Here is a 24,194-nt window from a genome sequence, read left to right as displayed (position 1 = left end):
GCTGTTTCTAAGCTGTTAGATATTTCCAAAGAGCACAAAACTTTCAAATAAACATTTTTATGCGTTTATTTTTCAAAAAATTTTTTAAAAGAAAATATTGAGAATACAGTGTACTACGGAGTCCCTAAAGTCCCAAAAGGTGGTATTTTTTATCTTGTGAACACAAGATAATAACTTGTTCCTATATGATATTAACTTGTGCGCACAAGATAAAAAAAACAAACCACCTTTTGGGACTTTAGGGGTTCTGTAATGTACAATTTACATGCAATGTAATATTTCAATAGCTCTTCACATTGTTAAACTGCATCTTTATTTCAGTATCTTGACACAAAAAATGTGGTAATAATAGCAAAGTAAGAGACATAATATCATGAACATCCCTGCCCACTGAACAAATACACACTGTCCAACTCCAACTGTATGTGAAAAATACAGACAGAAGACAGCATTTTGTTTTAAAGAGTAATGCTGAGTATTTTCAGCTTTTTCAGTTTGCAATCACAAAACATGAGGCGAGGTCTATTTGAGTAACCTGAGCAAAGATACCCTGGAATTGATGGATACTGGTGTTCATTCTTCTCATCCAGACCAAATTAACTGATTACCTCCACTGCAGAACATGCTGCACAATTCATTTTTGCACAGTAAAAACATGCTGGTCATAAATATTACAAACATTTACATCTTTTCTTCAGTCCCCATTACATAATGGTTTAGGGGAAAAAAACATTCTAAACAGTTATATTGACTGTATTAGCCAAGTGTTGCATCTATATTTTCAATGGCAAAACAATACATATATATATATGTGTGTGTGTGTGTGTGTGTGTGTGTGTGTGTGTGTATATATATATATATATATATATATATATATATATATGCATTAATTCTTTCATGTAGTTTAATGTCAGCTTTTAACTAAAAAACAAGTAACTGAGATTTAAATTACAATATTTGTAATTTAAATCAACTCTCCAATGTATTGAAAAGTCTCACATATCATCAATTTAATAGCTTTGATATGTTATTGTATATTACAATATAAATTGTCATTAGGTTTTGCTGTGTTTCCTTATCTCTCCAGGTCTGGTGTTGACATACTCATTTGTATCCTCTTCATCCCTCTTCAGCTTCCTCTGAGGAATACGACACACAGACAGAGAAATCATCACAAGTCATTTTCATATGTATAAAAGAAGAATTGTTCATGCTTTGTACATACATGCTAACGCTAAACACTTCTGGATTCCTTCACTTACTAAACCTAATGGGCATTTCAGGTCATGTATGTGAGGTCAATTCATCCTTTCATTCTCACCCGTAGAACAATGCTGCAGGTGATGCATGTGATTGACAGGCTGTAGACCAACAGAACACCACATCCTGCCCACAACACCACTTCTGGGATGAGTGGAGACTTGACTTGGCAGCTCTGATTGGCTTCTAGGGCAGTCTCATTGGTTTTCTGCTTTTCTATGAGCCAATCAGAATGGGATTTATATGTTATATACTGTATATATGCAATATCATATAATATATATACATTTTTGGTTTTGTGTCTTACCTGCCACTATTACTTTAGTGGAGTGACACTCCTCTTTGTATGGTGGAGGATAAATCACCTCCTTCTTACAGATGTACACTCCACTGTTGTTGGCTGTGATTTCATACTGACTGGAGAACACTCCAGAACCAGACTCCTGCATAAAGGAAGAGGGGGAAATGATCATGCTTTATACTGCAAGACATTAATTGCAGAGTAAAGACTGCAAGTAATACTAGAATTGAAGGAGGTGACTTGTAAAATCACAGTTCTGTCACAGAGCTAAGTCTCAGCTGCTGCCCCCATCAGATTAATAAACAGTAAGGTTAAGAATTTTAAGTAATAGTGTTAAAGTAGAAGTTAAGATGTGTTAATGGTAAGGATTTGGACCTGATGATGATGATGGTAATATGATTTGTAATGTGATCTTTACACACACTAAAGGAGAACATGGATTAATATTTGTGTCAGAAAAATATTGAGAGTACTAGAAAATCATGCGTTGTATGCTGCCCATAACAGCTGAGTCTCATAACTGACTCTCAGCCATATGAAGTCAGATTTTATCAGTAATGCACAGTTTATATGGGATGATAAAGTGCACTCCAGGACAGGTATTTTGAGACATACATTGTGCTTTAACATCCAAAGAGGAACAATACACTTTCTTACAAGCTGTTTTTGTTTTAAATTTGTTTTAAATACATAATGTGGGATATTACAGTATTTTCATCATGTGAAGGCTCACACAATTGTCTCATCTCAAAGTCTTTATTTTTCCTTTTTTCAATTCCCTTTCTTTATGTAAATGGAAATAAAGAGGTAGGCACTGCAGTAGCTCTGTTTCAACAGATTTAGGATGTCATGACATATCAAATGGTTCATATTGCTTCTCTAGATTTGTAAGTAGAGTTTCAGTGATTGTAGATTGCAAAAAAAAAAAAATAACTTATCTGTTTTTGCCCAATACTTAATGTAAAATGCAACACAACGGTGGCACAGTATGTGGTTGGATGTGCCCTTGGCTTGAGGGGATATCCACAGTCCCTTATCTTGATACCATCAATGATGTCATGCTCAAAGTCATAGTAAAACTGAGAATTTTGAGGTTTGAATTTGGGGCGTCATGCTCATGCACCTACAATGTTGTGAAACCTTGTAGTGCCTGGGTTCAGTAGACTGGATTGCAAGCCAAAAGTGCTTTTGTGAGAGTACATACACTGTTACGTACTTAACAGCAACAGAAAGTGTGATCTGAACATAGTGTCTTCACAAGTGTTCCTGATCACATCCTGAGTACACTTCAACATCACTGCAGCAAGATGCAAACGTCAAACTCTGGAGGTCAGCAAAAACAGGATTTTGCTCTTTAAAAGAGTGGCTGCACCCTGTCCAATAATCCTGCTTGCACTGCCAACTAGTGGTGACAACAAGCTTTTTCCACAATCTGTGCAGGCGTGATCTCATTTGATGCTACAGTACTATGCTACATCACAGGTGGGTGTGGTCACAAGTACAACAGCCCACCTCTGAAAACAACTAGCATGATGTTGATGTTGGGTGCTGTAAAGGGATCAAGAGACTTGGATCTATTAACCCATTGCAGCAACCTAGTTTGTGCTGCCATCTAGTGGTCGGTCACTGCATGCACTGTCCACAGCCTATGAAGTTCAGTACAACTGTGATGTACCCCAGCTCACGCCTACAGGATTCGGCGTGAAATTACTCTGTAAAGAAACCACTTGCTTAGAATTTCAATGCAGTGCAGTCCTGCAGCAGAGGTGAGATATTGTGGCAGGTCTCAGCACTTCCTGTAACTTGTCAATCAGATTCAGTAAAGTCTCCTCGGCAAAAGAAACTAATTGGACACTCTTTCGAAAATGTAAATAAATATACTGTGATGTTATTATTGCGGTTGTGCAAAAGCAATGAACACCTATGACATATAACGCAGAAAACAATATAAATTGAACTTACATGATCAAAAAATGAATATAACTTTTTTCTTTTTTTGTGAAATCATTTGTGCTTTGGAATTTTAAAAAATCACAACCACTGAAACCTACAGACCACAGACCTGTGGTTATAAATGCAAATAGTACAAGTACAATAGCTCTCACACACACACACTGACTAACCTTGGACAGACGTATTCGGCTGATGCAGCTGTCATTGAGAAGGAGCAGGTAGCTGAGTTCGGAATTGGCCATGTTTGACGGACAGGATATGGATACTTTACTGAGGTGTGACACTGTGACGGTGGTCTCCACTGTTAGACAAACAGACATACAAGAGGCTTACAAAATGGTTATCAAAATACCAGAAGCAAGTGCAGAGTAATCATTTGTAGTTGTCAGTGACAAGGGAAGTTCCCCACTTGAACATTATTAGAAACTACATATAAAGCCACACAAAGGAAGTATTACTACAAATGTGTTGAATGTTAAAACACCTGGTGTGTAGTTGCTGTATGATGTATGAATAAAATTCTTCACTTCTGTCACACTGAGGTTTTTGGAGGGGGGCGGTATTCATTTGGTTGCAATCTGCAACAATCAGGAATATGGCAAAATCACTAAAACATAAAGTCAGCTAAAATAAATATGGGTGTTATCTTATTGGGCTGTGACTTGACCCTGAAGCAACATGTAAAGAAAGTAGTCTAGTTGTGTTTTTATCAACTGAGGAATCTCTTGAAAATAAGTTCTGTCTTTTAGTAATTATACATGCTTTTATATCCTCCCCCTTCGATTAATATTGTCTTGTTTACTTGCTTGAAGAGTCAAGCTATGGAGCAGCTCAAAATTGTTCAAAATTCATCAACTGCTGACCAGAACAGAGCATTTCTCATACATCACACCAATCTTGACCTCATTGCGTTGGCTTCCAGTCTCCTTTAGAATCAAATTTTAAAGTACTCTTAATCACATACAAGGCTCTGCCTGATCTGGAGTATATAACTGAACTCCTTATACCTTACTGTCTGAGGCCCCACAGGTCTGCCAGTTTGGGTCAGGGTCAAGTTAAAAACAAAGGGTGATGAAGTCTTTGCTGTACCGGTTCCTTGGCTCTGAAATGGCTTTCCACTGAGCATTAGGTCAGCTGACTCGCGCTGCCTTTAAATCTTGTCTTGAAACTGACTTTTACAGAATGGCCTCACTTAACAATGGATAGACTTGCTTTTACTTCTTTTATCAAGAGTTTTCTCTTTTATGTGTATGTATGTGTGTGTGTTTTTAATGATACAATAAAGTCTCTCATCAAACATAAACTTGTTTTAAATTCTAGCAAAACTAAATGTATGCTATTCTTTTGGTCACTGACGCGTATCCAGCCTATCGCCCATATCCGTACCCTTCAGGGTTCTGAAACTGAAACTGTTGAATGTTTTAAATACTTGGGAATCTGGCCGGATACCAGACTCACTTTTAAGAGCCATGTGGAACACCTATCGAGCAAACTGAAAGTCAAAATTGAATTATTGTATGAAGAGAAACAAATCATGTTTCTCATCTGCCAGTTGGAAGACCATTGTACAATCTACAATTATGTCTGCACTTGATTATAGTGATATTATGCTTGCTTCTCCCTCTGCCTTAAAGCCTTGTGACTCACAGTGCACTGTGCTTCATCATAGCTGATAAATTCCTCACTCATCATTGCATCTTACACGAAAAAGGTGGGAGGGTCCTCATTCACTAAAAGAAAGAGCAACATTGTATGTTGTTTATTTATAAGGCTCTTCTGCAAAAACTGCCTCATTACCTCTGCTCTCTGGTTACATTTAAATACAGTACTTACCATGTCAGGTCACAGGACATTTTAACATTTGCTGTACTGAACAATGAACTTGGAAAAAGTGGGTTCAAATACTGTGCTGCATACAAATAGAATGAGCATCAAAAAATGTGAAGAATGAGAAAGTCCAAACTTTTGTCTGGTACTGTACACTGTAAAAAAATGATTCCGTGGTCATGTAGATTTTAAATAATGTATTACTGTAAAGTATATTCAATATAATTATGTCCTTGATTTTGAGGCAATTATTTAAGTAAATATCAAATAAAAATGTTTGGAATAAAATCCACTTATTCTAGTTAAATAAAACATAAGCATTCTGTTTATATGATTCCAAATAGAGAGAATATTGAGTGAATCCAACCTAATGAAATCAGGCAGTTTTTAATTGAAAAGCACTTCCTGTCAAAGTGCCTTTTTTTGAATGCAGCAGGCTATCATCTAGCCACATTTGAAGAAAGTGCAGAAAGCGCATGCCCCTCTTATTTCACATTACTCATCTAAGATAAGGAAACTTATTTTGTTTTCACTGGGTTGGTAAGGACAACACATTTATGGTGGTATAATAACTTATGCTATATAACAATACAAAATTAGTGACCACAGAGAGAGAGACTCAGCACAGTATTAGCATTTCTGCTATCATGCATCATATGTTCTTGAAGTGTTGTTGATATGTGCGATGATAGATGTGTAAATAAGTATATTGGGTTCCATGTTAGGGTTAGAAACCTTTTGATAAAGGGAAATGTTGGGGGTTATCACCGGAAGTATAGCAAGCATCTTATTTTCGGAACTGCCCTGCCGCACGTCTGTGTCGGAACTTTGTCGGAACTTTTCGGTTTTTGGTTACATTTTAGCACTGCAATTTTATTCCCTTTCATGCATACATCTGTTAATTAGGAGAGAAGTGTGTTGAGGCCTGTGTGTGTCGCAGGGCAGCCATGTAGATTAGCTTGTCACGCTAGGCTAGGTATACTGTAGAGACTGTAGCCCCTTTTACACAGGCAGGAATGTTGCACTGTTATTCTGCCTTGCTGTTCTGTATAAAACGTACGAACACGGAAATGGGGGGGCATTGTTGTTAAGCCAGCAGCGGAGTTCCCGCCAGAAAAGTTGTTAGGCTGGGTAGCAGGGGAGGGTTTGGGCTGAGCTAAACGTGTTGCTGTGTGTAGAGGTGATACATGGGTTCCGGTTATACACTGTTTACATTACTTGCCCATTGTCCACACTGTTGTTTTGCCTTTTTTATAGAAATAAAACCCATTTAGTTCATTTTCGTTTTTTGTGCCAAAGGTGGAGCATTTGGACAAAGACTGACGATCATAATGGAACTGCTGGATGTACAATACTTGTCAAGACTAGAGAGGTTGTCCTTCGGTGCCTTAAAGAATACCTTGGAGAACATGGGGGACATCTCATCAAATAATTCAACATAAGTGAACTTAATTTGCATTAAACTAATTCAAGGACTGTAATTCCTTGATTAGATGCTGTTGACAAGTAGAGTGATACAGATGTATGGCGATGATTTTCAGGGCTCTAAATAAACTTAAACTTGAAATTTTACTTTAATTTGTCATCCACCCATACATTGACACAGAGGCCCTTTAAAACAGCTCATAATGGCAATTACTGTGATCACAAAGGCTGGGGCTTCTGCAAGTGACAGCCTAAAGGACATTGGAACTGTTATTGAGCGAGTGTATGGACAGATCACCACTGTGTAATATGACAGTTTTATTCATTTTTGTTTTTACAAGAATTTTGTTTGTGGTCACCATTTAAAGTTTGCTTAGAAATGCAGTGTCACACCTGCTCTTACTTATATCAAAGTTTGAATGATTAAAAGTGTTTTGTCAAACATTCAATGTCATTGTATATTATTTTGTAGTATTTTGAATTTTATTTCTTCTGTACTATCTGGGACTCTAATCTTACCTTAAAATGTAGGTCACAACATAAACACATGGAGATGTTAAGAAATGCAATGGTTCCTAATAAAGAAGAATATTTAGATTTAATTTACTGCATCAATGCAGTGATTAATGTAGATTATTATTACTCAAATATATAATATTGATATGTATAATTAAATTAATTTAATTAGTAACATTTACACATTTAGAAGTTTCTGTGATTCATATTTACTCAATATTATTGTTTAGGTTTTAATTAATTCCTTTTTGTTTTCTATTTGAATCTACTCATTTTAAATGGATAACTCTAAATGGTCTCATTTAATTTATATTTACTCAATACCAAACACAATTATATTTGATTAATAATATTGCATGTATATCCAAGACCACAGTAAATATGAGAAATTATATCCACCACCTCCTTTGGATAACGTTACATTAAGCAGATATAAGAGACATGACCTGATGTAACAGCTTTTACAAGGTTTTTGTCACTGGGATTTCTCTGTTATCAGTTATCAGTCAGTGTGTGTCAAGTCTACTGAACTCAATGCCCTCCCATTCATTAGAATTGAGCCCTACTTTTTACTGGGGGAAAAAAATGCAAATGGTGCTAAAAGTAGCCAAAATAATTGCAGTTGGCCCCAAATTTTTACCTGTCCAATCAGATGAAAAGTAGCACAACTGGGTGGAAATCTGGTAACATTGCAAAAAAGGCATGTAGGGTGGCTGACTGCCTATTGCAGTCTCCCTGAATGAAAGGTTGCAGTTGTAGCCCATGATTGTGAGAATGTTTATGTGGATGCAGAACTGAAACAACTCTGCTTTATGAGTGATGTTTGTCAGCCTGTGTGTTAAGTGACACCAAGTTGTTATTCTCCAAATAACCTGTTATCAGTGAAAATGATTCCATAGTGAATACTAATTCAAATCGGAGTTTCACATGCATGCATGTGTTGTGTGAATTATTTTGTGAAGTATAGTCCAAGATGTCAACATGTGGTACATACAAATTTACTGTGACACCATTTTCCCACATTGCAATGCACAAAAGATTCATTCACAGCTTGCAAAAAAGCAAGAAAAAAATATGCTGTATATACAAATATGTTTTGTCTTTGTTCCAAAGCCTTTCTATTAGTCTCAATTTGACAACTGCCAAAAACAATTTGATATCAGTATGTATTACATGACTCGGAAACGGGATAATGTAGTGTTTATTCTGTTTATTTATTAGAATGTGAAGAAAAATTGCACTCAGTGTGTAAATAATCCCTTAACCATTACACAGCTCAGACCTCAACTACCTGCTCCTTCACAATGACAGCTGCATCAGCCAAATACATCTGTCCAAGGTTAATCAGCGTGTGTGCGTGAGAGCTATTGTACTTGTACTATTTGTATTTATGACTACAGGTCTGTGGTCTGTAGGTTTCAATGGTTATGATTTTTTTTTAATTCCAAGGAACAAATGATTTCAAGTTGTATTCATGTTTTGATCATGTAAGTTCAATTTATATTGTTTTCTGCATTATATGTCATAAGTGTTCATCGATTTTGCACAACATTTATTTACATTTTCGAATGTCGAGTGTAAAATCAGTTTCTTTCGCCTAGGAGACTTTACTGAATCTGATTGACAAGTTACAGGAAGTGTTGTGCATTGAAATTAATCCCTCAAACCATTATCAGTATAATTTTGCCATCTTTTCTAATATTTTCTTACAATCCCTGAAGTGCTCTGAGATCAACTGCAGATCTTCGTGATGTGAAGAAAAATACTCAGTACAACCGAGGTGAGCATAGAAATTATCAAATAGGTTTAGCATTTATTTTACCAAACTCCGTTTTTTCTGACATCAGGATCTGATTCCAGATGTTTGACCACATGAAAGTCATTCTGAAAGTTGTGATGTTGGCTAAAAAATCTGTCTAAACAATTTCAGCCGTCACTTTGCTGAACGCAGCCCAAGTGTAATTCTGAAGTTAACTCTGCTTACCTGAGCATGTTGTGACCTTTCCATCACTCAAACACACAATCACCATCCACAGGACTCCCGCTTTCATCTTGTCCTTGTGTCAATAATTCAGTGTTTAATATTAAGCTGTATCGAGGAACAGTGTCTTCCCCTGCACAGTACAAGGTGCAAGGGGATTGGTACAACACTCACTGCAGCAAGGTTTGTGGCAACACACTAACGAAAACCATGTCTGTTCAGTAACACAGAGCAACTGAAGAGAAATGTGACTTGAACCAGATAGGAGCACTTCCTGTGTGAAGCTGTGAAACCGTATATTATGTACCCAAGTGTGCAACACACAAATACACACAAAACAGGTAAGCCTGCAAACATATGCACACACATCTAAATACTAACACACATCTGTATACACTGTTACAAACATACACCCATGCATGCAAACATGCTTATACACATGCACAAGGCATACAAATACAATCTCGCCTCAAACATACACATACAGAAATATAAAGGCAATGAGGGGGATTATAAACCACCATATCGCCCACATTTAGATGAAAGAGCTTCCCATCACACCTCTGACTTTTTCTAGAGAAGCATTCTGAGCCTTCCCCTATAAAAACCCACGGGGGGGGGGGGGGGGTTCCTTTTCTCATAAATTTTAAAGGGAGTGTTCAAAAATGTTGTGGTCATTAAGGAGCGACAATAAAAAGTACAGATTTATGGACTTAGTGCCTGGACATAAAAGATTCATGACTGAGCATAAAACATAAAAAAGATAAAGTAATATGATAAATAACAATGGTAAAATGAGAAGGTGATGCGGTGGACAAAAATAACACTGTGATAATCATCACAGCATTGTTTTAATACCAATGTTGTAGGAGCTATTTATTAGTTTGTTTAATAATAATTAGTATTTGTTTTGAGTGTTTGATGACTCTAGATATTAGCTTTTATTTCGAGTACATTTTTAAAGTATTTTCTTTTGCTAGTTATTTGTTTAATTTGATTATTTGCCCTTTTAGTTTTTGTTTACTAGTATTTTGTTTTCCTTTGTGTTATTTTTGTTTTGTTTTGTGAATTGGGTGTCACTATAATCACCTCAAGTTATATAGGTAGGTCGGTCAATATAGGACCAGCATGCACCGGGGAGCGTCTGTGGGTTGTTTTTTTTTTACCACAGCAAGAGAGGCAGCAGGAGCGATGATTCATTTGCTCTTTTGTTTGCTTGCTTGCAATTCATAGATAAACTTCAAGAAAACATGGATACTAGATATATGTTAATATTGATAAGTTGATATGTTCCTTACAATTCTGGTGAAATGTTCAACTCAGGTTTGTAGTATTGACTAAAAATGTTTAAGTAGAACAAAAAAACATGTTCTCAAGTTTTAAAAGGTTTTTTGAACCAAGTCACACACACACATACACACCAAAACCCCACAATTGTTCAGAGTGATTTTCAGCTACCCAGATCATTTTGATAATATCTGATTGGGTTTTGAAATACCTGCCAGCTCCCCCTCACACTAATCTCTAATTCCAGGTTGTTGTAATTTTTTTTGTTGATATTTCTAAATTGCAATATGCATTGTTGCCAAAAGTTGGAGCCACACATTATAATTCTTGTGATGATCAAAAAATTTAACTGCATCTCTTTCAAGAGACGATTGTAAGAACTTTTGAAAGTAAAAATAGTTTTGTTGATTATTTAGAGTAACCAGGACACTTTTTGTATAGCAATGTTGCTGTTACATTTTGAAACCAAGCAGCAAACTCGGAAGTACCAAAAACTGCAGTTCCTTGAATGGCCACTTGAGGCTGGCTTCAAAAACGAGTCAATCCCCATAGACCCCATGTTAAAATGCCCAACTTTACAGCAGAAATAAACATGTTTACAGCCTAGTACAAAAAATGGTTTTGGTCTCTATAGCCACTTTCCCTGTTCATGACAACAGTACACGGAGTGAATTTTTATATAACTCACCCATTTAAATTTTATTAAGGCTTAAAGTTATGTGTAATTAAGGGCATGGCCACTTTGGTGACAGTTGGGTGCCATAACTGGCAAGTCACTACCACCGCCACAACATTGGTTAGGTAACATAACCATGGTGTAACCATGATTCACAGAGTATAGGCGTAGCCATTTCAGTTGCTATTTCATTGTGTTTTCAGTTCATGAAAGTGAATTTTAACATTTTGGTCACCTAAAAAGATCTTGTTCAGTGTTTGGTTGTACTAACAGAACCCCTAAAGAGTTGGATGTTCAACGTTTTCCGCTAAGCACATTTTGTTTTAATGGTTTTAAGCCTGTTTTTCACCAGCAAAAATTAGCATTAGCATTATCACAGTTAACCATATGCTGTGTCCAAAATCACATACTTTGCACTACATACTCAATATGTGTACTATCGTTCAACATACGTTTGTGTGAATAAACAGTAGTATGTATCTTTTCGGACACACTGAGCTGTAATTATCACATCACTTCCTGAGAGCCTCCTTGCTGGTTGGAGACATGTAACCTCTGAACCAATTTAAAATATATATTACATCTAACAAAGTGAAACCTTACTTGAAGAGTTATTGACATAACGCCAGAGCTGCCTTGGTCGCTGTCCACCATTGTCTTTTATGTTATTGTTGTTGTTGTCACTACTGCATTGCATTGTGGGATATTTATGCCAACAGTATGCCTGCTTGCATACTGTAATATTTCCCCGGAAATAGTATGCAGTTCACGTACCATTGGTTTCATACTAAGGTTTCGGACATACTAAAAAATCTCACAAACTTTTTTAGTGTACTAAATAGCATGTCACTATGATGTTTTGGATGAAGCCATAGACTGTCAATTATGAATGCACTGTGCTAATCAAGCTAGCCACTTGCATTAGGGCCAGGTTCACCCTCTTGTCCAAATATGGTCACTTCTGGCTCCAAAAATCCAAAATGGCGTTTGGACAATGGGACCGACAGGGTGAAAAAGGTACCTTTCAGTTAGTTTGGTTCATTTTTTGGTTCATTGTTTCACAACCTATTTTGCATTGTGGTACACAAGAAAACAGTTTCTGTTCTTGTTCAGGCACAGAAGGACTTTGACATTGGAGAAGTGGTTGCCTGTGCAGCCCTTGCATTTCTGTTGGGTTTCCAATGTTGGGACTGATCAGTTCCATCCTTTCTCTCATCAGGGGGAACACTAGAGGTTGACCATTTGCAGGGAGGTGTTCCTCCTGCCTCTGGAGAGGATGGTGGTCTGCCACACTTGATTTTGCCCTTTTCTGCGCTTGTGAGTGAGGTATGAACCGCAGCCTGAAACCTTCACAGGGCCATGGGTTTCTGCCTGGGTTTTGTTTTTTTCTGGTCTCTTCTGTAGAGATTCCATGCATTGATTACTTCCATTTACTGATTACTGACAGTGTGCCACCAAATATACATATACCATATTCAGGATCTGAAGTTTAACTTGTAGTGCAGGTATATGCACCATATCAAGAAAGTCACATCCTCCCATGAACTTGAATGTTTCTGATTCTTTCATCTTGCAAGTCTTCCTCATCACTACCATCTGAATTTCCGTCAGTACACACTGCAGTAGGAGTCCATTCCTCTTCACCATCATCATCTTCCCGTATCTGCTCCATCTCACTTGTATCACCATCCATAATCATCTTCAGGACATCCTCAACACTGTGCCTTTTTGCCATCTAAAAATAGACACCAAAAACAAATTATTTATGTATTGTGAATGTGTATTTCATCTCTGGATTGGTCAGTTTTTAGTGAATATCAATGAGCAAAAGACAGTTATCAGCAAGTGAGCCATGGCAACATCCAACTAGTCATCGATCATCAAGTTGCATATATAAAAAATACAATATAGGCTATAAGTATCTCAATTTATACTCTAAATATATCTAATTATGTCATTTAAGTCTTTTATTAGTTTCCTTAAATAATCAAAAGAGTGTATGTAGCTTTATGGTATGCCTAATGCATGAAATGCAATAAAATGACAATTGACAGATTTACAGATAAATGATCTTATATACCTGCTATATCTAATTTGATACACACAATTTCAACACAATTTTATCATAAAACAAGTTACAAAATATTAAGTAAGTAAGAAGGTCCTCTGTTGCATGTCTTTTGCACCCTGGTGGATTATCTGTGCACTGCATATGTCTGATTGTGTGCATCGGGTTTTTCAGGAAAAAAAAAAAATCCCACTGATGATGTAGAGGTATCTGGATGCGTTATCTGGATAAGGGAAAAAAAGTGTAAAATGCACTCAGAACGCACAGACTGAGTCCAGCAGTCCTTTCACAATGACTAAAAGTTCATTCCAGAAGTGAGAGTTGCTGCGTGAGTGTCTGTCTACTAAGAGAGAGGCTCTCTGTGATTGTGAGAAACAGACTGTGTGTCTCCTCTCCCCCTCTGTGTGTGGTGTCTTTGGGTTTTGCCTCCTGTGTGTATGTGTGGTCTGCCCTCTTTCTGTGTCTTCATGATAAAGAGTGAAAAAACTATAAAGACTTGTGATTTAACAGGAAGTCAAGTGGCTCAGGTCCTACCAGCTTTGGCGGCACCTGAAAGTTGCTTGACACCTTCAAGTATACATATTCTTCATTCATGTTTACTTGTGTTAATACTCTGATTCTCCAAATTGTAATTTTACAATTGTTATTCCGGTGTCTTCTGTACACATGGCATCTATTACTGTTTAACAGCCCTAAATGTCTATGCAAGCTGAGGATATATCAGTTATCTGCAGGTGCACGTGTTGTGTTTACTGCTACCAAAGAGAAATTGAGCTTTTGTTCATGTGAGGTGGCGCCCTGTGACATAATGATTAGCGTTGTTTTATGCTATGTGTGATGTATATAAAATACTCTACTTTGAATACTAGTTTGCCTCTGATACAGTTTTTCCACCAAAAAAAGTTCAAATATGTCAATAAAATCCTTAAAATGACATCTACTCCTTCTCCCTCATTAAATATTATTGAATCTATGAATATACAAATATTTTTAATTTCAAAAATTTTTACTGCTGGAAACAAGGTGTCTCCAACTTCACTAAAAGTCCATTCTCAGTGTATGTATAATGGAGGCTTCAAATTTCCACATCACACTTGTGAAAGTTGCATACTGGACCACAGTTGGCTCCAAACTAATTGTGATGTTACAAATCATGCTTGCAGGTACACACCTAAAACTCATATTTACGGTGAGCAGAGAAAAACTTTTCTCCTTTAGCAGATGAATGTAACAACAGCCCCTAGTGTCAAATTCTGCACATACATCATTCTGCACAGTGAATCTCAAACATCCAGCTGAAGGAACAAGAAGAAAAAACACATTTTTGACTGGAGGTGGAGAGACTTTATGCATTTTCTTATGATTTCCATCACTTTTATTGAGTTACTCTGATGTATATGTAGATTTGGGGTCATAGAGAGGTTGTAAACTGTGTAAAAAGGCATGTAGAGTGAGTTTACGAGTGTTTACCTAGTACTCTATCTCTGAACAAAATCACCTGATGGACTGCTTAGCACAAACAACTGCCTGTGTCGTGACGGGCTCAGATAGCAATCTGGGCTGTGGACTGGAAAGGTTGTCAAGGCACTGAGATACGGTATGTAATGCAGATATTGTTTTTTTATGTAAGTTTTTTATTTTTATTCATTTTTCCACCAACTTTCTATTGTAAGCTAACAAAGGATGTCTGCTTACTGCACCTACAGAAAACCATCTGTCTGCCTCTGTCTCTGTCTGCTTGTGCTTCTGTGGTTTATCACACTCTTGCAACATTCAGTTTTGTAATGATGGAAAAATGACGTCAAGCATTTGATTGACGTGGAGTCTCTTTGTACTGATTTAAAACTGTGGTTGAGGTTTTAAATTTCACATATATGCATACAATGTTTGCTGTTAAAAGGTTAACACAATCTATGAGGTTTCGGCAACAATGATTATTACTGTCATCCACTGTAACACATATACACAAGTGGAGTATTACTTTGTGGTTTACAGCTGCAGCTCATATCACCTCCTCTTCCTTCCTCTTTGCTGTCTGCCTGATTGTTCTGCTGTAGGATACCCTCAATACACTAACAATGTTTTCTTATTGTGGGTCTGGCCTGCAGTGCCTAATTTTCTCCTAGGATTTACTGTTACTGTTAGCCATAGCAGCATGGATGGAGAGGGGATCAAATAATACCCTTTGCCAGCCCTGATTCCTTTGTTTTTATTATCTGCCTTTGCAGCTGTGTTGTGAAGCTTGTGTTTTTTCTGTGTGTTTTCCTTTTTCTCCAATGGCTGTATTCCCTGTGCACTATGTCCTTGGCACTCAGAATGTTACTGTTGACTCTGGGAGGGTGTGGGCAGCCATGTACGTCCACAATACACAATATCAGCATAGAGTTACCAGTCGATTCTTTTCACCCACCAGCGTCTCATGGAGGAAATGAGAAGTTCATATCCACCCCCAGATTCCACCCTCCTCCACACAAGCTTCCTGTACAACCAGCAGGATTTGTTAGAGCAAGATGATCCCTCACCAGCTTCCCACCTTTGACCTATCAGTTAGGTTCAACTAGGACTGCTTCCCAGGTGTGGTCCTGGGTCTATGCAGTGGGGGATGGTGTTGTGGTATTGGTGTATGTTATAGAGATCTCTTCATTTGAAAATGTGAAAGCTAAGCTTATCTTAAGTTTATCAAGTATTACAAGGAGGACATTAAACTGCAAAAAAAAAAAAAAAAATCATGTTAAGTCGATTTTAATAAGGTTTACCCCTTAAAAACCCTTGAACTGCGGATAATCCATATGTTACAATCCTTTAAAGAATCCATTAATTATCCCCTTAAAATCCTACTTAAAAATTACATCATTATTACAGTTAATTAATTCATGGATTCATTTTATTTAAAAATAATAACTATTTAACTAATAACCATTAACAGTATAAATGTGTCACTGAAGTGATGTGCCAGATAGTCAATGTAGCTTGAAAAAGCTACGTAACTACATAAAACAGACATGTGACTGTGTTGTATGCACACACTTTTGTACAGCTGTGATTCAACAACCTATTTGACAACCTCACCCTTCAGTTCTCTGTCGTACCAGACTCAGACCACTAGAGGTCAGACTTTGGTATAAAAAGCATTTTAAAGACTGGACAAGGTACTGACTTAAGTGTGTGTGTGTGTGTGTGTGTGTGTGTGTGTGTGTGTGTGTGTGTGTGTGTGTGTGTGTGTGTGTGTGTGTGTGTGTGTCATCTTGAAAGAGACCACTCCCATCAGGATAGAAATGTTTCATCATAATATAAAGGTGATGACTCACAACAACTTTGTATTGATTAACAGTGACCCTTCTCTCTAAGGGGACAAGTGGATCCAAACCATGCCAGCAAAATGCCCCCCACAACATAACAGAGCCACTGGATCCCCTCACTGTAGGGGTCAAGAAGAGTTGCTCTCCTGTTTTTGCTTACATATTGCACTAATGCACGGGCATCTTGACCACAATTTCTGACTGTATTTACTGATGTCTTTCCCATAGATCTAGATGCAGATGTCACTTTAGTCACTGTTCCTGATGAAACACCAGCTTCTTGAGTAGTCTGTGACTGAAGCTTCTGCCATCTGTACACCAACAATGAACCCTCTTTCAAAGTCACTTAGATATTTTCCTCTTGACATCCTCAGAATCAACTGGACCTCAGCATTTTTATACATGCCACAGAGCATGATTGGATGTCAGTTGCTTAATTGTACCATATAGTGCACCTGTGTTGAAGCATCTGCATTTTGTTATGTTTTTCCTCTCATTTATTCAGGTTTAATTTAATCTGTCTGTCTGTCTATATATCTATCTATATCTATATTTATATCTATATCTAGATAGATAGATAGATAGATAGATAGATAGATAGATAGATAGATAGATAGAATAGAACAGAACAGAACAGAATAGAACGGAACAGAACGGAATAGAATAGAATAGAATAGAATAGAATAGAATAGAATAGAATAGAATGACTTCATCAGGACTGATTGGTTAAGGCTGATTTCTGGGTTGGGCACGACAGGAAACAAGGCACCGGGAACGCGCAGGGCATGGATACGCGCTCCCGCGGAGTTTTTTGGGATCCGGTAAAGAGCTAAGGATACATCAAGCCAGACTGTGGAATGCCGGAAGTGATGTAATTTTACTTTCACAATAAAATATCAAAAATGCATTTTCTTTATTTCTTGATCGTATTTTTTAATTATTAATATTTTAAAATAATAATGAAACCATATTAATCATTTTGATACTACAGGTTATTATTTCACCTGGCTCTGAGCACTGCCATCTGGAAATGTTAACAACATATCTAGACATAGTACAGGGTAGACCAGCAGATCATTGTCCACTAATGGCAGTTTGATCCCCAGCTCCTCCTGTGCACATGTTTAAGTGTCCTTGAACAAGACACCAAACCCCAATTGGTCCTGATGGTTCCCCAGTGCCTTGCATGGTAGCTCGCTGCACATCACATAGTGCTTTGGACAAAAGCACTCTATAAAAGCAACGTAAATAAATTCAATAAAGAATATGAATGACAATTTGAATGTGTGTTTCATTGCAACAAATGAAGAAAAGTCTGAAAAGGCTGGATATGTGGTATAGGGTGTGTGCAAAGAAGCAGAAATCACATTTAATGTAATGAGAAAGATAAATACGTTTAGGATTAAAGGATCAGTGTGTGAGATTTAGGGGCATCTGAGGTTGCAGATTGCACCCAAATGAATACCCTTCCCCTCACCCTCCCCTTCCAAGCATGTAGAATAAGCTACAGTGGCCGTGAAACTTGCAAAAAACACGAAAGGCTCTCTCTAGAGCCAGTGTTTGGTTTGTCCATTCTGGGCTACTGTAGAAACATGGCGGGCTCCATGGAAGAGGACCCACTCCCTATGTAGATATAAAGGGCTCATTCCAAGGTAACGAAAACACAACGATTCTTATTTTCAGGTGATTATACACTATTGGCAGTAAAACATACTGCCAAATCTGTTACGCTAGACGCCACTAAATTCTACACAATGCACCTTTAAATGAGTGAAATTTTATTTATGGACAATATTTGAAAAATTTAAGGCTTCATTTTGAAAAGTTAATCTAATTAGTAGGTTTTATTTGAAAACTTTCTGAATAATAAAGGGTCAATAAAGGTTAGTTTGTTTGATTTCTTTTTCGTTTGTGTCAGCTGATAATTTCACACGGCTCTGTGGGAGATTTTATTGTGAAACTCACGCCCGGAAGTAGTCCATTTTGCTCGCCTTTAACTTGACAGCAGTGACAGCAGCTTTGGGATTCAGTGTGGCAGTAGGGGAAATCAGGGAAATCTGGGATATCTGGGAAAGGGGAGTCGGTAAAAACCGGGACTAAACCGGCAGAAATCCCGACGAAGCGTTGACCGTCACACCGGGAGGTTTGTCCGCTGTCTCCCGCTGCTGGCTGCGGCTTTTCTCCCAGAAATCTCCCTGCATCTGCACGGTAAGTAGCCCGATCCCCCCTCACCTAAACGCATCTCTATCCCAGCACATTCAGTGTTTTCTGTTTTTTCCTCGCTGTTTGCTTTTTGGATTTATACTCCTCACTGTTCAAACCGAGACATTTATTGTGTGGCGAACGGAGAGCAGATCCTTTAATTAACATCCGCTGGAATAAAAGCCAATTAAGCCCGTTAGTGCCTGCATGTGTATGCAGAGAAAGGAGAAGGGGTGGGGGGGTGACTCAGAAAACGACCAGCTGCACAGAAAAAAAGGCTTTCATTCACTTAAGCGGGTTAAATGCATTTCAGTGGTGGCTGCATGTGCGCACAGGGCTGATTTCTCCCGGTGAGCGCCGTTATTCGTTGTGCATGTGTGTTATTCGGTGCTGTATTATTAATCGCCGCAGGGCCTGCAGAACACACACTCCCGGCCTGGATGCGCAGGTTCGCCGGGGAGCAGCAGCCGGCTGACAGCGCCTCTCCAGCCGGAATATTTAGGTTCAGCGCTGCAGCTCGGAGGCCAGGCGTGCAGAGCTGACACAAGCAAGGCGTGGCATTCATATAGCATTACACAGCTATGGGCGTGTTCCCCTGCAGCTGCCATACTACTGACTTCATGCATTTTTAGTTTATTACAATTAATGTATATGCCCGAATAAGATAATTTTATGTGGTGTCGTTTTTATTGGTATTCTCTTTAATAGGCAAGCTGGACAGGGTTAACCCCAAGTCTCATTGAAGTCATCTTAAATTCAGCATCATCAGACATGCAGGCCTGCCATCTGTCTGTCTGTCTGTCTGTCTTCCTTCTGCTCAATCTGTCTCACCAGCTTGACTTTCTGCTGTAGACAGTCTCACTGTCTCTGACTTCATGCAGGTAAACCTGTCTCACTGTCTCAGCAACCTGACAGGGTTTTGTGTAGGGGTATTGTGATCAGCCTGCCACTCCAAACATTTGGGTTTAGGCTTAATAATATGATTATTAATGTTTAGATGGAAGTCTTGAGATGGTTAAGTTTAGCATTTAAGATGAAAATGTTCATGTCAAGATCAAAGATGTTGAGCAATAATGTTTAGGTATTAGTTTGGAGAGTAAAGTTCCATCTGTATTTATTTATTTTTTCTCTGTCTACCAAGTCCAATTCTTAAAAAACGTGAGCCAAGATTGCAGATTGAACTAACCAACACTAACCCCAGTGGTAGATTCATGATTCTGCATCACGGTGTTCATCACCGCAGATACCTCTGATGAAGGAATTGATAGGTCAGCGTAGGGCTGGGCAATATATTGATATTATATTGATATTGTGATATGGAACTTGATATCGTCTTAGATTTTGGATATTGTAATATTGTGATCTGGTATAAGTGTTGTCTTTTCCTGGTTTTAAAGGCTGCATTACAGTAAAGTGATGTCATTTTCTGAACTTACCAGACTGTTCTAGCTGTTCTATTATTTGCTTTTACCCACTTAGTCATTATATCCACATTACTGGTGATTATATATCAAAAATCTCACTATGTAAATATTTTGTGAAAGCACCAATAGTCATTCCTACAGTATTGTTGCAATATCGATAACGACGTATTTGGTCAAAAATATTGTGATATTTGATTTTGTCCATATCACCCAGCCCTAGATCAACATAGGATTTCACCTATTTAAAGCAGTGCAGCACTGGTTGTATTGTACTGGTGAGAAGTCTGTTGTGAAGACATGGGCAGCAGTTTATATTGCTTTGAGTCAGGACTTTCCAACCTTGAAAATGATCATTGTCATTTTTTCCTTTGTCTCCATCTCTGGCACAATCCTACAAGGGACACAGAGGGTATTCTACCTGGATTGTGCCCTTGCACGTATTTGATTGGCTAATGCATTTTGTTGCCAGATGAGCTTGGAAGAGTTGAGCTAGGATCAACTTTTTCTGCAAGAGTTGAAATGAATAAAGAGGCTGTTTTTGATGCGGGGATTTCTGTGGCTGAATGCCTCCTAACCCTCTCTAGCGCTTGGTATTTGTTTTTTCTACACTACTGCTAATTACTTTACTTTTGATATCCAATACAAAGCTGATACTTTTTTGATATCTTACTTTCAGAAATATAAACATGGTTTGATAATATAGCACCCGACAGTTTCCAATACTCTGAATCAAATTTACTCTCAGTGACTAGTGATGGAGGATTCTGTCGGCATTGTAATCTATAATCGAGCCCATCAGAGCTTAAGTGTAATCATTCTGACAGACTGAGACATTCCACCTCTATAACACACTCGCATGTGGCAAAGTGGGGCAGAACTCCGTATCTCCCAGTAGTGTTGAGGGTTAACTGGAGTATAAAAATCCCCACTGCCCTACTTCAACTAAAGGCTGCTCTGACTGTGTCTGGCAAGCCAGTCAGCCTCACACCCGCAGGATCCTTGTGTCCTTATTCACTATCTTTCACTTATTGCGTTAATTGCTGCTGTGTTTTCCGCACTGTACTGCAGGGATCCATCAAATGGCAACCAAGCAGTTTGGATTTTCTGTTGATTGTGTTTGAGTTATGATTTGAGCACCATTGCCATTTGGCTTTCACCAATACTGAGGTGAATCAGCAGGGACCTCATGATGCAATATGACATTCATTTTCTCAGATGCTAATTAAGCATATATCCCAACTTTTGATAATATTGTGATTGAACATGAAGTTTTTTTATGATCTCTGGCTACTTTTAGCTCCACTAGGTCCTAAGGATGGCGGTGTCAGTTCTTCTGAGCAAGATATTGTAAAAACTGAACGGACTGGTGTGAAATTCTTCTTCCTCTTCTTCTTCCTCTCACGATAATAGCTGATGATTTTGCGTGCCCTTTCTGTAGTGCCACCATCAGGTCTGAATTTCACATTGACACACTTTGGTTTAAAACCATTTATCTCAAAAACTACTTGTCAAAACTTATTGATTTTCATTAAATCTTCTGTTGATATTCATGTGCTGCTTCCTATTTCAGTAATACATAATTACTGTATACAGTATGTGTCGTATACAGATTATTATAATATAATGTTTCTTCAGCAGAGTATATGAGAAATCTGTTTGTACTCTTTTCTACTAACCGGCAATAATATAACACTTGAGTTGACGCATGTCAGTCAAACTGCAACTTTGCAATGTCTATTAGATGTCCGTTGTGGGAATTGTACATCTGCATTTCCAGTCACGAGGCAGGCCTTCAAGTGTAAAGAGACGATGTGGGACTTGTGTGCTTCCTCTGGCAGAAACTGCAGTCATCTTGTAAATATCAATGCACTGGTTACATCTGTATCAGCTGCTCTGGTGCAGTTTGTCAGTATATTCTCACTGGTGGCTACGAGAGGTCAAACCAGGTCACCATCTGATGTTTTTTTGTTTTCTTCTTCCTCTCTGTCTGTATTTCTGTGTGTCTCCCTCTTGCCAAGTGTATGGAAAAGTCATCCCTCCTTTTCTCAGGAAATTCCTCCTCGTCCCAGGGGTAAGACAGGCAGAGAGGGTGTGAAGGAACAACAGAGTACATCTGCTAGGGACACTCCACTCCAGGCCTTGATTTCTTATTTAGTCATTTTTATTTTGTTCTGAAAGTAACACTATTTTAGCATGGTAAGGCAGTTGTGATTAGGGAGTGTTTTGACACTTTTCCTGGTTGGTGTGTTCAAGAAAGCTCAGACATTTTGAGACATCTGGCAGTTGTGAATCCATCATTTTAATCTAAGAAGCAACCACCACTACGAAAAAGCACATGTAAAATTTTATCACACCCGTTACTGAAAACATGTGCCTAAATGTGCACTTACCACATTTGAAACATCATTTCACATGTACATGAATACTACTAACATATAGTACAGTCTGTTACGCTGTAGTGTAGTGTATAGTGTAATGCAGCACTACTGTGTAGTAGTCTATAGTGCAGTCTGTTTTGCTGTGTCAGTGCTAACCCTGCAGAGACACTCACACATTAAACTGCATTAGGACTGGAGCAAGAAATTGGAGATGTGTGTGTGTGTGTGTGTGTGTGTGTGTGTGATGGACAGTTTGTCTGGTTGGCAGTGGTGTAGAGTGCCTATTTGCTTATTGCAATGCGATAAGGGTTGCCAAGTAGATAAAATGCAAGGCTTCTTGGCTAACTCGCCTAATGTGGGCTGGCAAGTATGGCTAATTTGAACCTGGAGGTTCAGTCAGGTTACTGGCTAACCTAAACACTACATACTTGTCTAGATTCAATGAGTGGTATATGGCTGCAACAAAAAATTATTTTGTTAATCGATTAATCTGTCAGATATTTTCTCAATCTCCAGTTGTTTGGTCTATAAAATGTCAAAAAATGGTGAAAAATGTCACTGTTTCTTCAAGCCCTACATGCAACATCAGATGTCTTGTTTTGTCCTGACCAACAGTCCACAAAGATGTTCTGTTTACTGTCATAGAGGACTAAAGAAATTAGGAAATGTTCACATTTAAGTAGTTGGAACAAGAGAATTTTGACATTTTGTCATAAAAAATGACTCAAAGCGATGGGCTATTAAAATAGTTGGTGATTCATTTTCTGTGGTTGGACTAATTGTTGTAGCTCTAAAGTGATGGTTCTCAAAATTCCTCCTCTATTAAGTATTTCCATTTTCACTGGCTGCCATTAATTTGATATTCATTGGTAATATCTGTCATGGTGACTGTGACAGTATGTTGCCTTCCTCCTTCTCACAATTTAAACTCCTTCCACAAATGAGTTGTCACCAGTAGAGACTGCTGTTCAGATGCACTCCGTTGACAGTTTATTACCAAGTACACTTAAGACAGGCTCAGACTACAGTATACGAGTTTTGGGCCGATTTATCCCCGATTCACCCCTCCCGACAATTGGAGGAGAAATCTGGTCTGGGACCTTGGTTGGTACTAATGTTCGGCCCAGATTATCTGGTAATGTGAGGGGTTTACAGATCCAATCTTAAATCTCCATAACTGCTCACAGACTCATCAGGGCCACCCCGATAATTTCAAACATGTTTGATACTTAGGATTTAAAATCTGGATGATTATGTCACTGCTTTGCGAGCGGAACCCACAATAGCCAATGAGAGAGACAAGTCTAGAAGGAGATGAAAGTGAATGAATGGAAAGAAAAAACAACAAGCTGTTGTACGGGTGCATTGGACAGCTGAGATGGACGAAAGGCTTGTCAATATGTGGCAATAAGACGACTGCCTATACTAATGAAATGGTATAGTTTCAATCCAGTTGGGATTAGATATTGGATTAAATTTTAAAGAAAACCTTTTGTTTTTCCTTGGCATCTAATTTTTTAACAAAGTCAAAATCCAATGCCAGGAAACTGAATTCAAACAAACATTTACAGTGATTAAAATGGTGATTCAAGTGGAA

General features: G+C 38.1%; 2 protein-coding genes and 1 long non-coding RNA gene across 7 annotated transcripts in view; 2 read left to right on the top strand and 1 right to left on the bottom strand.

Moving 5' to 3' along the window:
- Positions 1-69: 69 nt before the first annotated feature.
- Positions 70-9,500, bottom strand: LOC121907298 (T-cell-specific surface glycoprotein CD28-like). Its single transcript, XM_042426775.1, has 5 exons — positions 9,267-9,500; positions 3,685-3,815; positions 1,568-1,703; positions 1,322-1,476; positions 70-1,139 (listed from the first exon to the last, which is right to left on the bottom strand). The coding sequence occupies exons 1-5, from the start codon at positions 9,331-9,333 to the stop codon at positions 1,056-1,058; spliced, it is 573 nt and encodes a 190-aa protein (XP_042282709.1). The 5' UTR covers positions 9,334-9,500; the 3' UTR covers positions 70-1,055.
- A 7,827-nt stretch (positions 9,501-17,327) lies between these two features.
- LOC121906640 lies at positions 17,328-17,870 on the top strand. Its single transcript, XR_006098701.1, has 2 exons — positions 17,328-17,464; positions 17,700-17,870. It is a non-coding gene; the product is annotated as an uncharacterized LOC121906640 (long non-coding RNA).
- A 720-nt stretch (positions 17,871-18,590) lies between these two features.
- raph1a (Ras association (RalGDS/AF-6) and pleckstrin homology domains 1a) overlaps positions 18,591-24,194 on the top strand; it is a 69,300-nt gene continuing 63,696 nt past the window's right edge. For all 5 annotated transcript variants that reach the window (XM_042426207.1, XM_042426203.1, XM_042426205.1 and 2 more), the window contains exon 1: positions 18,591-18,801. The gene's annotated coding sequence lies outside the window, so the exon portion shown is untranslated. The remainder of the gene's footprint in view (positions 18,802-24,194) is intronic.

The sequence above is a fragment of the Thunnus maccoyii genome, chromosome 11 (genome assembly GCF_910596095.1).
Source record: "Thunnus maccoyii chromosome 11, fThuMac1.1, whole genome shotgun sequence".
NCBI lineage: Eukaryota > Metazoa > Chordata > Actinopteri > Scombriformes > Scombridae > Thunnus > Thunnus maccoyii.
The sequence above is the reverse complement of the archived record's forward strand: the minus strand, read 5'-3'. Positions and strand labels throughout refer to the sequence as shown.